At 43.7% G+C, this 14036-nt stretch overlaps 1 protein-coding gene across 1 annotated transcript; it reads right to left on the bottom strand.

The window, feature by feature from the left end:
- Positions 703 to 13470, bottom strand: LOC109235770. The gene is made up of 3 exons (XM_019402016.1): positions 13283 to 13470; positions 1054 to 1730; positions 703 to 968 (listed from the first exon to the last, which is right to left on the bottom strand). The coding sequence occupies exons 1-3, from the start codon at positions 13468 to 13470 to the stop codon at positions 703 to 705; spliced, it is 1131 nt and encodes a 376-aa protein (XP_019257561.1).

The raw sequence follows: 14036 nt of genomic DNA, 5'->3' as shown, positions 1-14036 counted from the left end.
AATTTTTGCTGATGCAACTCTTGTTGGAGTTCTTATTTTGGTTTCTCCCGATAAATTATGCTGGAAATGCTACTTATGAAGCGATATAAGCCAGTATATAATAATGGAGAAGTGTAAAACAGTGGAAAATTTTTATCTAGAACAATTTGCTGGAATTTAATTTAAAATTTTGTTTCCTCAACAGTATGCTGGAGATATATCATGCGAAAGAATAATGTCCAGTATTCTATACTGGATTTGGACAATCCAGATTTTTTATCATAAATTTTAGCAATTTATTTATTGAATTAAAGTTATAAGGATTGGAGATTATAATTTTTTTGATATGTTCTTATATATAATATGTTAGGTTTCATAATTTTTGCTGATGCAACTCTAATATAATTAGTTGGAGTTCTTATTTTGGTTGCTTCCTGTAAATTATGCTGGAAATGCTACTTATGAAGCTATTTAGGCCAGTATATTATAATGGAGATCTAGTACAATTTGCTCGAATTAAATAATTTAAAGTTTTGTTTCCTGCATATTATGTTGGAGATATATCACTTGAAAGTATAATCTCCCGTATTTTGAACTGAATGTGTACAATCCAGATTTTTTTTAATACAACTGTAGCAAATCAAGAAACAAAAAAAATAGACAGTAATAATATTTTGAAAAACAAGAATACCGAACAAATTATTCGGGATTACAATCAATTTTTCACATGAGCCTATGCAACCTTATTGTATATAACCAATCATTCTTTTTCCTGTATTTTCTTGCATAAGGATGAACTACTGCGGAATTTGTGCAATTTGTTCTGTTATGCCCATATCTTTTGCAACGACCACATCTTGGTTCCTTCTTGAATTCTGTACCGGAAACATGTCGATTCTTCTGTCTTCTTCCTAGCATTACTTTTACATCTGGAGGCTTAGTGATTTCTGATTTAATAGTATTGGGTATAACCCGTGTTGTTGAATCACCTACAGAATTTACTTGCCCTTCATATGTTTTCAACCAAAAGTCCTTTATATACCGAGCAAAAGGCCGATTTCTTTTGATATATACTTTCAATTGCAGCAATTGCAAGTTCACAGGGTATCGCATCTAGCTGAAATTCAGAACAATCACATGTTCTTTTGTCTAGATCAACAATAAATTCCATACCCCCTTCTTTGACATTGAATTTGAGTCGATCAATGGGCAATACTCTAAATGTAAAAGCTGATTTAATTTTTTCTTCCAATGTTGCTTCTGCCCAATTTGATAACTCACCGAATATTCCTTCTGCAGTTGTCCTTCTTTCATAGAACCAGCTTTGCAATTTTTCTTGTATGAAATCCATCATTGTTAAAAGCGGCAATTGTCTTGCACATCTCAAAATATTATTCATTGACTCAACAATATCTGTTGTTAACATATCATATCGTCGTCTTGGACAATGTGAATGAGCCCATCTTCCTGGTGGTTCCTTCATCAAATAGTTGAATGTTTTCTTATCAACAACAGCTATTTGGGACATAAAGTCATCAAATTCTGATTGAAGGAATACTCTTGCAGCACTTTGAAACAGGTTTATTATATTGTTTCTCACTCTTCTTTGCATTAGATTCTTTTCTAAATGATATATGCAAATACCATGGTAGCACTCAGGGATAACTTTTGCAATTCCATTTGCAATGGACTTGTGTCGATCTGACAAAAACATTAAATCTTTACGACTCCGAATTGCCTTCCTTAATTGTCTGAAATACCATTCATATGATTCGTTATTCTTTGAATCCGCTACCCCAAATGCTGTAGGGAAAATCTAGTTATTTGCATCCTTTGTAACTGTAACGACCCGACAGATCGTTTCACTTTTTAGAACCCCGTTCCCCTAAATAAGACTTCCCGTGCTTGCTTTGACTAATTTACGACCTGCGGGGATGGTTGGTTCGGGATTTGGAAGAGTTTGGGTTGAAATAGGCACACTTGATTCCCTAAGATTTCTTAAAAAGGCTAAGTTTTACTTTGGTCAACATTTTTAGTAAACGGACCCGGACTGGCATTTTGATGGTCCCGGAGGGTCCGTAGGAAAATATGGGATCTGGGGGTATGCCCGGAATCGAATCCCGAGGTCCCTAGCCCGAGTAATGAATTTTTGTTAAAAATTGTTAAACTGAAATTTCCAAGGATTTAAAGAATTTAATAATGTTTGATCATGATGGTACAGAGCCCGTATGTTGGTTCTGGAGCTCGGTACAGGTGCAATATAATATTTAAGTCTTGTCTGTGAAGTTTGGTGAGAAACGGGACTGATTAGACGTGATTCGGACGTCCGGTTGTAAAAATAGGAATTTGAGTGTTCTTAAGGATTTCATGCGTTTTGGAGTTGAATTCGTAGTTTTGGATGTTATTTCGGCAATTCGATCGCTCGAGCAAGTTTGTACATGGTTGCTGGACTTGTGTGGGTGTTCGGAGTGGAGCCCCGAGGGCTCGAGTGAGTTTCGGGCATGGGTTGGTAGTGAAAAACACCCCAGTTTTCTGGTGTTTTTGTGAGAGGTTGCAGGTCTCGCAAATGTGAGGAATTGTTCGCAATTGCGACCTCACATTTGCGAGGAAACCATCGCAATTGCGATGAAGGCAGGCGGTGGGCAGCGTCGCATTTGAGACAATTACATCGCAATTGCGAATCCTACTGGGTCCGCATTTGCGACCCCAGGATCGCATTTGCGATCAAAGCCGGAGGGGGGCCAGTTTGCAATTGCGAGTTCGCATTTGCGAACTTGATGTCGCAAATGCGACATCAGAGGCCTGGACACAGATTTTAGAAACGGCACTTAGGCCATTTATTTCATTTTATCTCTACACTTGGGCGATTTAATAGCTTTCAAAGAGGGGATTTCAACATAGCATTTTGCGGTAAGTTATTTCTACTTAATGTGAGTTTAATACTTGGGTTTGGGTAGATTAACGCACAAAAATTAGTGAAAAATCATGGGATTAGAGCAAAACCTAGGGTTTCGATAAAACTTAGATTTTACCACGAAATTTGTTACGGAATGAAGTAGAAATCATATATTACTGATCCTTAGGTTATAGAGAACAACTTTCTTCGAAAAATTTCGGAATCCGGGCACGTAGGCCTGGGGTCGGATTTTAGGAAACTTATGATTAAGGTTGGGAAATTACTTTAGTAATTGAAATGCGAACTCTTGAGTTTGTATTGACTAGTTCCTACCTTGTTTAATTAGTTGTGCATCGTTCGGCTCCAGATTGAGGGTTTGAGCACGTTCTTGATATTGGAAGTACGCTTTGGAGCGAGGTGAGTCTCCTATCTAACCTTGTAAGAGGGAGTTTCCCTCATAGGTGTAATAATTGAATAATTTTTCACTAAATGCGGGGGCTACGTACGCACTAGGTGACGAGTGTCCGTGCGTAGCCACTATTATGCTTAAGTCTGGGTAGTCTGGGACCCAAAAGCATGCTTTATGTGAAATTCTTGTGACTCTATGGTTAATTTGGATTGCTTAAACCATGTTGAATGTGGTAAATGAAATTAATACGAGAAACATCACTTTCTTGATCTTTTAAAGAGGAGTTGACATTTCTGTGGGTATGTCACGACCCCAGTTCGCCCTCTGTGAACTGTTGTGACGGCACCTAATCTCTACGGCTAGGTAAGCCTAACAAATGCGGACAAAAAAGAAACAATTGCGGAAGAAAGTAATTAAAACCCGAGATAACAAGGTTAAACAGTGTTTAAGATGCCGCCTGGCATATAACAGTACAAAATCTCAATCTAACACTCCTAAAAATCCGGAACCCCATGAATCACAAGCTAAAAGAATTCATAATAAGCTCTAACTCCAGAATGTCTACCAACAAGGGGAAAATACAGAAAGGTCTATACTAGTAGTGAGAATAGAAAGGGACTCTTCGGTCTGCGGACGCGGCAGATATACCTTGGAGTCTCTACAAAGCGCCTCGCCTCAAGCATGATAAGATTGAGTGGAAGTACCTGGATCTGCACATGAAAAACATGCGCAGGAAGGGCATGAGTACACCACAGCGGTACTCAGTACGTGCCAAGCCTAACCTCGGTCGGGTAGTGACGAGGAAGGTCAGGGCCCTACTGAGGTTAAAGGAAATACAAGATATAACAGTGTAGAATAAGACAGTATAGTTAAGTGCAACAGTAAAAAAATAGCACAGGATAAAAGAACAACAATAACTTTAACAGAGACATAGAAATTACGGAAATAAATACAGCTCAACGTAGAGATAACAACCGGGGGATCTCTCAGTATCCCCAGGATCTCTTAGTATCCTCAATATGTGTACTGGGGATCTCTCATTATCCCGAGGATCTCTTAGTATCCTCAATGTATAGGCTGGGGATCTCTCGGTATCCCAAGGATCTCTTAGTATCCTCAATATACGTGCTGGGGATCTCTCGGTATCCCGCACTACAGTCCAAATCAATACAGGTGCAGGGGATCTCCCGGAATACGAATCCGTAGTCCCAAAGTAAACAAGCAGGGGGATCTCCCGGGATACCGTCCCGTAGTCCCATAGTAAACACACAGCAGCAACACGAAGAATACTCAATTCAGTTCTAATTTCATACCAAGGTAAAAACAGGTATTTCTAACCTAGCATGCCACACATAATCCAAATAAGGCAGTTTGAGCAAATAAGGCAATTAAGACAATTAGACATGTTTCCCTAAGCTAATAGAGGCTTAAATTACACACGGTATGAACAGAAAAAAGGAAATCACATTTATAGTTACTTAAAGAAAAAGGATTTTCAACAATTAGCACAAGTACGCACTCGTCACCTCACGTACAAGGCATTTCAATTATCAACAAACCCAATACTAAGGGGGAGTTCCCCCACACAAGGTTAGACAAGCCACTTACCTCGAACCGGCTCAAAATCAACCCGAAACCACGTTCTTGCCACGAGTACTCGACTCCAAATGGCCCAAATCTATTCAATTCAATTGCATAATGTAAATAACACTTCAAGTAACTGATTCTACAAATAAATTCTAAGCTAATACGCGAAATTAGTTAAAATAACCAAAACGCCCTCCGGGCCCACGTCTCTGAATCTGGTAAAATTTACATTTTCAAAATCCTCATACTCTCACGAGTCTAACCATACCAAAATTATCCAAATCCAACGTCAAATTCCTAATCAAAACTTGAAATTTAGGTCTAAGAACTTTCTTCAAATTTTTCCAATTTTCATCTCAAATCCGAAATGAAACGATAAAACTAACAATAGATTAATGAAATACAACTAGAAAGGGATAAGGAATTGTTACCCACTGATTTTCTCTTCAAAAATCTCCCAAAATCGCCCTCTCCCGAGCTCCAAATCAATTTTCTAACTTTTGAAACTAAACCCTCGAAATTCTGATTTTCTGCCCAGTAAATCCGCACCTGCGGTCGAATACCCGCTTCTGCGGTTGAGGGAACCGCTTCTGCGGTTTTCACTAAAATCTCTATCTCCGCACCTGCGACCCAGATTCCGCATATGCGGTCCCGCAGGTGCGGCAACTCTTCCGCTTCTGCGATCTCTGCTGCCTTCGCTTGTGGCCGCATCTGCGGCTCCATGTTCACTTCTCCGAGTCCGCACCTGCGCTCCCCTAGCCGCAGGTGCGGTTATGACAGCAATGGAAAAGCTTCAGCTGCCAAACCAATTCCTAACTCTTCCGTTAACCATCCGAAACCATCCCGAGGCCCCCAAGACCTCAACCAAAAGCACGAACAAGTCATATACCACTGAGAAAACTTATACAAATCTTCAAAACACCTCAAACAACATCAAATCAACCAATTAGCACCGAATTCAAGCCTAAGAACCTCAAAACTCTCAAAATACGCTTTCGATCAAAAAGTCTATCAAACCTCGTCCGAATAACTTGAAATTTTGCACACACGTCACTTTCAACCCTACGGAGCTACTCCAGCTTCCAGAATTCCATTCCGACCTCGATATTGAAATCTCACTATCGAACCGGAAACTTCAAAAATTCAACTTTCAGCATTTCAAGCCTAATTAAGCTACGGACCTCCAAAACACAATCCGAACACGATCCTAAACCCGAAATCACCCATCGGAGCTAACGGAACCAACGGAAAATTCCATTTCGAGGCCGTCTTCACACTGTGTTCCGATTACGGTCCAAATTCTAAAATTTAACTCTTATTTAGGGGACTAAGTGTCCCAAAACTCTCCGAAACTCCAAATAAATATTCCCGACCACTCACAATAGCAGAAACAAATGCGGGAAATGCGATTAATAGGGGATCGGGGCGTTAATTCTTAAAACGACCGGCCGGGTCGTTACGTCCTCCCACACTTAAACATTCGTTCGTCCTCGAACGATCATAGAGACATACCTGAAGTAGTGAAAAGATGAGGGTAACGGTTGCGCATATCCTGCTCAGTCTCCCAAGTTGCCTCCTCGACCGGCTGACCCCGCCACTGAACCTTCACTGATGCAATGTTCTTTAACCTCAGCTTTCGAACCTGCCTGTCCAATATTGTCGGTGGCTCCTCAACATAAGATAGATCCTTGTCCAACTGGACTGAACTAAAATTCAACACGTGCGACGGATCACCGTAATACCTCCAGAGCATCGAAACATGAAATACCGGATGAACTCCTGCCACGCTGGGAGGTAAGGCAAGCTCATCAGCAACCTCCCTGACGCGCCTCAATATCTCAAAAGGGCCAATAAATCTCGGACTCAACTTCCCTTTCTTCCCAAACCTCATAACGCCCTTCATAGGCGAAACCCGAAGCAGGACCCGCTCTCCAACCATGTAGGAAACATCACGAACCTTCCGGACCGTATAACTCTTCTGTCTAGAATGGGCTGCACGGAGTCTATCCTGAATCACCTTAACCTTCTCCAAAGCATCCTGAACCAAGTCTGTGCCCAATAATCTAGCATCACCCGGCTCAAACCAACCCACTGGGGTTCTACATCGCCTACCATATAATGCCTCATATGGTGCCATCTGAATGCTGGACTGATAACTGTTGTTGTAGGCAAACTCCGCCAATGGCAAGAACTGATCCCAAGACCCTCCAAACTCAATCACACATGCACGGAGCATATCCTCAAAAATCTGAATAGTGCGCTCGGACTGTCCGTCCATCTGAGGGTGAAATGTTATGCTCAACTCCACCCAAGTACCTAACTCATGTTGTACGGCCCTCCAGAACCATGATGTGAACTGAGTACCCCTATCTGAAATGATGGAAACCGAAATACCATGCAGACGGACAATCTCCCGGATATAAATCTCCGCCAACCGCTCCGAAGAATAGGTAGTACTCACAGGAATGAAATGCGCGGACTTTGTCAGTCGATCCACAATCACCCAAATGGCATCGAACTTCCTCGAAGTCCGTGGGAGCACAACTACGAAGTCCATGGTGATCCGCTCCCACTTCCACTCCGGGATCTCTATCTGCTGAAGCAATCCACCCGGTCTCTGGTGCTCATACTTCACCTGCTGACAATTGAGGCACCGAGCTACAAAACCCAACTATATCTTTCTTCATCCACCTCCACCAATAGTGCTGTCTCAAATCCTGGTACATCTTCGCAGCACCCGAATGAATGGAATACCGCAAACTATGGGCCTCCTCTAGAATCAACTCTCGAAGTCCATCAACACTGGGTACATAAACCCGACCCTGCATCCTCAATACCCCATCATCACCAATGGTCACATCTCTGACATCGCCATGCAAAACCTTATCCTTGAGGACAAGCAAATGAGGTGCATCAAACTGACACTCCCGGATACGATCAAACAAGGAAGACCGAGAGACCACGCAAGCTAGAACCCGACTGGGCTCCGAAAGATCTAATCTCACAAACTGGCTGGCTAAGGCCTGAACATCCATCGCCATGGGCCTCTCTGTTGCTGGTAAATAAGCCAAACTCCCCAAAATCTCTGCCCGGCGGCTCAAAGCATCGGCCACCACATTGGCATTGTCCGGGTGATACAAAATAGTGATATCATAGTCCTTCAACAGATCTAACCACCTCCTCTGTCGCAAATTAAGGTCCTTCTGCTTGAACAGATACTGCAAACTCCAGTGATCAGTATAAATCTCACAAGGCACACCGTACAAATAATGACGCCAGATCTTTAAGGCGTGAACAATAGCAGCTAACTCAATATCATGGACAGGATAATTCTTCTTATGTACCTTCAACTGTCTGGACGCATAGGCAATCACCCTACCGTCCTGCATCAATACCGCTCCGAGGCCAATCCTCGAGGCATCACAATAGACAGTATAAGACCCCGAAACGGTAAGCAATATCAAAACTAAGGCTGTAGTTAAAGCTGTCTTGAGCTTCTGAAAGCTCTCCTCACACTCTTCCGTCCACTGGAATGGAGCACCCTTCTGGGTCAGCCTAGTCATACGTGCTGCAATAGATGAAAACCCCTGAACAAATCGACGGTAATAACCTAGCAAGCCAAGAAAACTGCGGATCTCTGTAGCTGAGGATGGTCTGGGCCAACACTGCACTGCCTTCACTTTCTTCGGATCCACCTGAATACCCTCACTCGAAATAACGTGACCCAAGAATGCCACGGAATCAAACCAAAACTCACATTTTGAGAACTTAGCATATAGTTTCTTCTCTCTCAAAGTCTGAAGCACTGTCCTCAGGTGCTGCTCATGATCTTCCCGACTCCGGGAATATACCAGAATGCCGTCAATAAAGCCAATGACGAATGAATCAAGATATGGCCGTAATACACTGTGCATCAAATGCATGAAGGCTGCTGGGGCATTGGTCAGCCCAAATGATATAACAAGGAACTCGTAATGACCATACCGAGTCCTGAAGGCAGTCTTTGGGATATCTGGCTCCCGAATCTTCAACGGATGATAGCCTGAATGCAAGTCAATCATAGAAAACACACAAGCACCCTGTAACTGATCAAACAGGTCATCAATACGAGGTAAAGGATAACAACTCTTCACTATAACCTTGTTCAACTGGCGATAATCAATACACATACGCATAGAACCATCCTTCTTCTTCACAAATAAGATATGAGCACCCCAAGGTGATACACTGGGCCGAATGAAACCCTTATCAAGTAATTCCTGTAACTGCTCCATCAACTCAGGAGGAGCCATATGATACGGAGGAATAGAAATGGGCTGAGTGCCCGGCAACAGATCAATGCCAAAATCAATATCTCTATCGGGCGGCATGCCCGGAAGGTCAGCTGGAAACATATCAGAGAAATCCCGTACTACTGGGACAGAATCAACTGTAGGGATATCAATACTGACATCTCTCACATAAGCTAGATACGCGTCACACCCATTCTCAACCATTCGCTGAGCCTTAAGGAATGAAATAACTCTACTGGAAGTATGCTCTAAGGTACTCCTCCATTCTACTTGCGGTACACCTGGCATAGCCAGCGTCACGGTTTTCGCATGACAATCAAGAATAGCAAAATGGGGCGACAACCAGTCCATGCCCAGAATAACATCAAAGTCTACCATGATGAGCAATAACAATTCGGCTCTGGTCTCAAAACCACTAAGAGCAATCAAACACGACCGATAAACGCGGTCTACAACAAGAGAATCTCCAACAGGAGTAGAAACATAAACAGGAGAACTCAAAGAATCCCGAGATACACCCAAATACGGGGCAAAATAAGAGGACACATAAGAATAAGTGGAGCCTGGATCGAATAGAACCGATGCATCTCTATGACAGACTAAGTGACAGAATCAGAGGCGACAACCCCAGTACGAGCAGGAAGGGCATAGTATCTGGCCTGGCCTCCCCCTCGAGGGCGACCTCTACCTCCCCGACCTCCACCTCTAGCTGGCTGAGCAGGTGGGGTAGTAACTAGTGTTGTGATCATAGCCTGAGAACTCTGCGGGGCGCGTTGTGGCTAAGAAGTCTGTGGAGGTGCAGCCCTCCCAAGTCTAGGGCAATCCCTCACCACATACGTGTGTCACCATACTCAAAACAAGCTCTGGGAGGACGTGGCGGCTGTGACTGGCTCGGGCCAGGTCTGCTGGACTGACCACTAGAAGCACCCCGTGCAGGAGGCGCACTAGATATTGGAGGTGCATAATAAGGCTCCTGAGGTCTAGGAGGAGCTGGAATACCACTGGCTGCTGGGAGAGCTGAATGAACAGGGCGACTCATATAACCCCTACCATGACGACCTGCAGCTGGGGCACGGGCACTAGAATAATGGCCTGACTCTCGAGACCTCTTGGCCTCCCTCTCCTCTCTATCCCTAGCATGCATACCCTCAATCCTCCTAGCAACACTCACCACCTGCTGATAAGAAATATCCATCTCCAACTCATGAGCCATGCTAGACCTGATACTGGGAATAAGCCCCTTAATAAATCGGCAAACCTTCTCGCGAACAATAGAAACCAAAGTTGGTGCATGTCTTGCCAAGTCGGTAAAACGGGCAGCATACTCCGAGACAATCATAGTACCCCGGCGCAAACGCTCAAACTCTGCGCACCAAGCGTCCCTGAGACTCTAGGGAACATACTCTCTCGTGAACATATCTAAAAACTGAGCCCAAGTCAGGGAAGCTGCCTCATCCGGACTGTCTAACTCATAAGCACGCCACCACTGATAGGCGGCCCCTTGAAGCTGAAAAGTAGTGAAGGAAACCCCGCTTGATCCTGATATACCCATGGTACGGAGGATACGGTAGCACTCCTCTAGAAATCCAAGAGCATTATCTGAGGCTAGTCCGCTGAATGTAGGAGGCTGATACTTTTTGAACCTCTCAAGCCTTTTCTGCTCCTCCTCTGAAGCTAGTGCCCTTTCCTCGGGCTGAGCTGGGGCTAACGGCTGTACAGGAATAATCTCTAGGACCTTATCAACATGCACTCGCTGCTCAGGAGTGCGGGCGGTGGGAGTCTGTGCTCCTCCCCCGGCCTGGGATCTAGCTGCAGTAAGGGGAAGCAACCCTGCCTGAGCTAGAGTAGTGTACATAGTCATAAACTGCGCCAGAGTCTCCTGGAGTGCTGGAGTAGTAATAGCAGACGTATCAGGTGTCTGGACTCTGGCTAGAACTGCTGGTGGCACCTCAGTGGCAGCTCGCGCGGGTGCTCTGGTTGCACCACGAGCGCGTCCTCATTCTCTACCCTGGCCTCGGCCTCTGACGGCTCCAGTAGGGGGTGCGGGTGCCTGATCATCTCGAGTAGCACGTGTCCTCACCATTTATGAGAGAATAGAAGACAGAAGTTTAGAATTGTGATATCGAAAATCTCGCACGATAAGGAAAACGAATGTAGTGGAATTTTCGTAACAGTTACATAGCCTCTCGTAGATAAGTACAGATGACTCTGTACCGATCAGCGAGACTCTAAATAACCGGCTGGTGATTCATGACTCCTATGAACCTAGTGCTCTGATACAAACATGTCACGACCCCAGTTCGCCCTCCGTGAACTGTCGCAACGGCACCTAGTCTCTACAGCTAGGTAAGCCTAACAAATGCGGGAAAAAAAGAAACAATTGCGGAAGAAAGTAATTAAAAACCGACATAACAAGGTTAAACAGTGTTTAAGATGTCGCCTGGCATATAACAGTACAAAATCTCAATCTACCACTCCCGAAAATCCGGAACCCCATGAATCACAAGCTAAAAGATTACATAATAAGCTCTAACTCCAGAATCTCTACCAACAAGGGAAAAATACAGAAAGGGATTTACTAGTACTGAGAATAGAAAGGGACTCTTCAGTCTGCGGACGCGGCAGATATACCTCGGAGTCTCTACAAAGCGCCTCGCCTCAAGCGTTATAAGACTGAGTGGAAGTACCTGGTTCTGCACATGAAAAACATGCGCAGGAAGGGCATGAGTACACCACAGCGGTACTCAATAAGTGTCACACCTAACCTCGGTGGGGTAGTGACGAGGAAGTTCAGGGCCCTACTGAGTTTCAAGTAAATACAAGATATAACTGTGTAGAATAAGACAACATACTAAGTGAAACAGTAAAAAAGTAGCACAGGATAAAAGAACAACAGCTACTTTAACAGAGACATAGAAATCACGGAAATGAATACAGCTCAACGCAGAGATAACAATCGGGGGATCTCTCAGTATCCCGAGGATCTCTTAGTATCCTCAATATGTGTACTGGGGATCTCTCATTATCTTGAGGATCTCTTAGTATCTTCAATATATAGGCTGGGATCTCTCGGTATCCCAAAGATATCTTAGTATCCTCCATATACGTGCTGGGGATCTCTCGGTATCCCGCACTACAGTCCAAATCAATACAGGTGCAGGGGATCTCCCGGAATACGAATCCGTAGTCCCAAAGTAAACAAGCAGGGGGATCTCCCGGGATACCGTCCCGTAGTCCCAAAGTAAACACATAGCAGCAACACGAAGAATACTCAATTCAGTTCTAATTTCATACCAAGGTAAAAACAGGTATTTCTAACCTAGCATGCCACACATAATACAAATAAGGCAGTTTGATCTAATAAGGCAATTAAGACAATTAGACATGTTTTCCTAAGCTAATAGCAGGCTTAAATTACACACGGTATGAACAGGAAAAAGGAAATCACATTTATAGTTACTTAAAGAAAACAGATTTTCAACAATTAGCACAAGTACGCACTCGTCACCTCACGTACAAGGCATTTCAATTATCAACAAACCCAATCCTAAGGGGGAGTTCCCCCACACAAGGTTAGACAAGCCACTTACCTCGAACCGGCTCAAAATCAACCCGAAACCACGTTCTTGCCACGAGTACTCGACTCCAAATGGCCCAAATCTATTCCGTTCAATTGCATAATGTAAATAACACTTCAAGTAACTGATTCTACAAATAAATTCTAAGCTAATACGCGAAATTAGGTAAAATAACCAAAATGCCCTCCGGGCCCACGTCTCGGAATCGGGTAAAATTTACATTTTCAAAATCCTCATACTCTCACGAGTCTAACCATACCAAAATTATCCAAATCCAACGTCAAATTCCTAATCAAAACTCAAAATTTAGGTCTAAGAACTTTCTTCAAATTTTTTCCAATTTTCATCTCAAATCCGAAATTAAACGATAAAACTAACAATAGATAAATGGAATACTACTAGAAAGAGATAAGGAATCGTTACCTACTGATTTTCTCATTAAAAATCTCCCAAAATCGCCCTCTCCCGAGCTCCAAATCAATTTTCTAACTTTTGAAACTAAACCCTCGAAATTCTGATTTTCTGCCCAGTAAATCCGCACCTGCGGTCGAAAACCCGCTTATGCGCTACCGCTTCTGCGGTTGAGGGTACCATTTCGGTGGTTTTCCCTAAGATCTCTATCTCTGCACCTGTGACCCAGATTCCGCATCTGTGATCCCGCAGGTGCGGCAACTCTTCCGCTCCTGCGACCTCTGCTGCCTTCACTTGTGGCCGCATCTGCAGCTCCATGCTCGCTTCTGCGAGTCCGCACCTGCGGTCCCCTAGTCGCAGGTGCGGTTATGACAGCAATGGAAAAGCTTCAGCTGCCAAACCAAATTCCTAACTCTTCCGTTAACCATCTGAAACCATCCCGAGGACCCTGGGACCTCAACCAAAAGCATGAAAGAGTCATATACCACTGAGCAAACTTATACAAATCTTCAAAACACCTCAAACAACATCAAATCAACCAATTAGCATCGAATTCAAGCCTAAGAACCTCAAAACTCTCAAAATACACTTTCGATCAAAAAGTCTATCGAACCTCGTCCGAATAACCTGAAATTTTGCACACACGTCACATTCAACCCTACGGGGCTACTCCAACTTCCGAAATTCCATTCTGACCCCGATATCAAAATCTCACTATCGAACCGTAACTTCAAAAATTCAACTTTCGGCATTTCAAGCCTAATTAAGCTACAGACCTCCAAAACACAATCCGAACACGCTCCTAAACCCAAAATCACCCAACGGAGCTAACGGAACCAATGGAATTCCATTCCGAGGCCGTCTTCACACTGTTCCGACTAAGG

This window comes from Nicotiana attenuata, chromosome 1 (genome assembly GCF_001879085.1).
Source record: "Nicotiana attenuata strain UT chromosome 1, NIATTr2, whole genome shotgun sequence".
Lineage (NCBI taxonomy): Eukaryota > Viridiplantae > Streptophyta > Magnoliopsida > Solanales > Solanaceae > Nicotiana > Nicotiana attenuata.
This window is presented reverse-complemented; position numbering and strand designations above follow the sequence as displayed.

What these genes read in the sequence shown, in the direction of transcription:
- LOC109235770 (XM_019402016.1), bottom strand. Translation starts at nt 13,470, where the DNA reads ATGGAGCTGCAGATGCGGCCACAAGTGAAGGCAGCAGAGGTCGCAGGA. An exon ending in AAGCGGGTTTTCGACCGCAG is followed by an intron (nt 1,731 to 13,282) that starts GTGCGGATTTAC and finishes ATGGTATTTCAG; the next exon opens with ACAATTAAGGAAGGCAATTC. An exon ending in TGCAATTGCTGCAATTGAAA is followed by an intron (nt 969 to 1,053) that starts GTATATATCAAA and finishes TAAATTCTGTAG; the next exon opens with GTGATTCAACAACACGGGTT.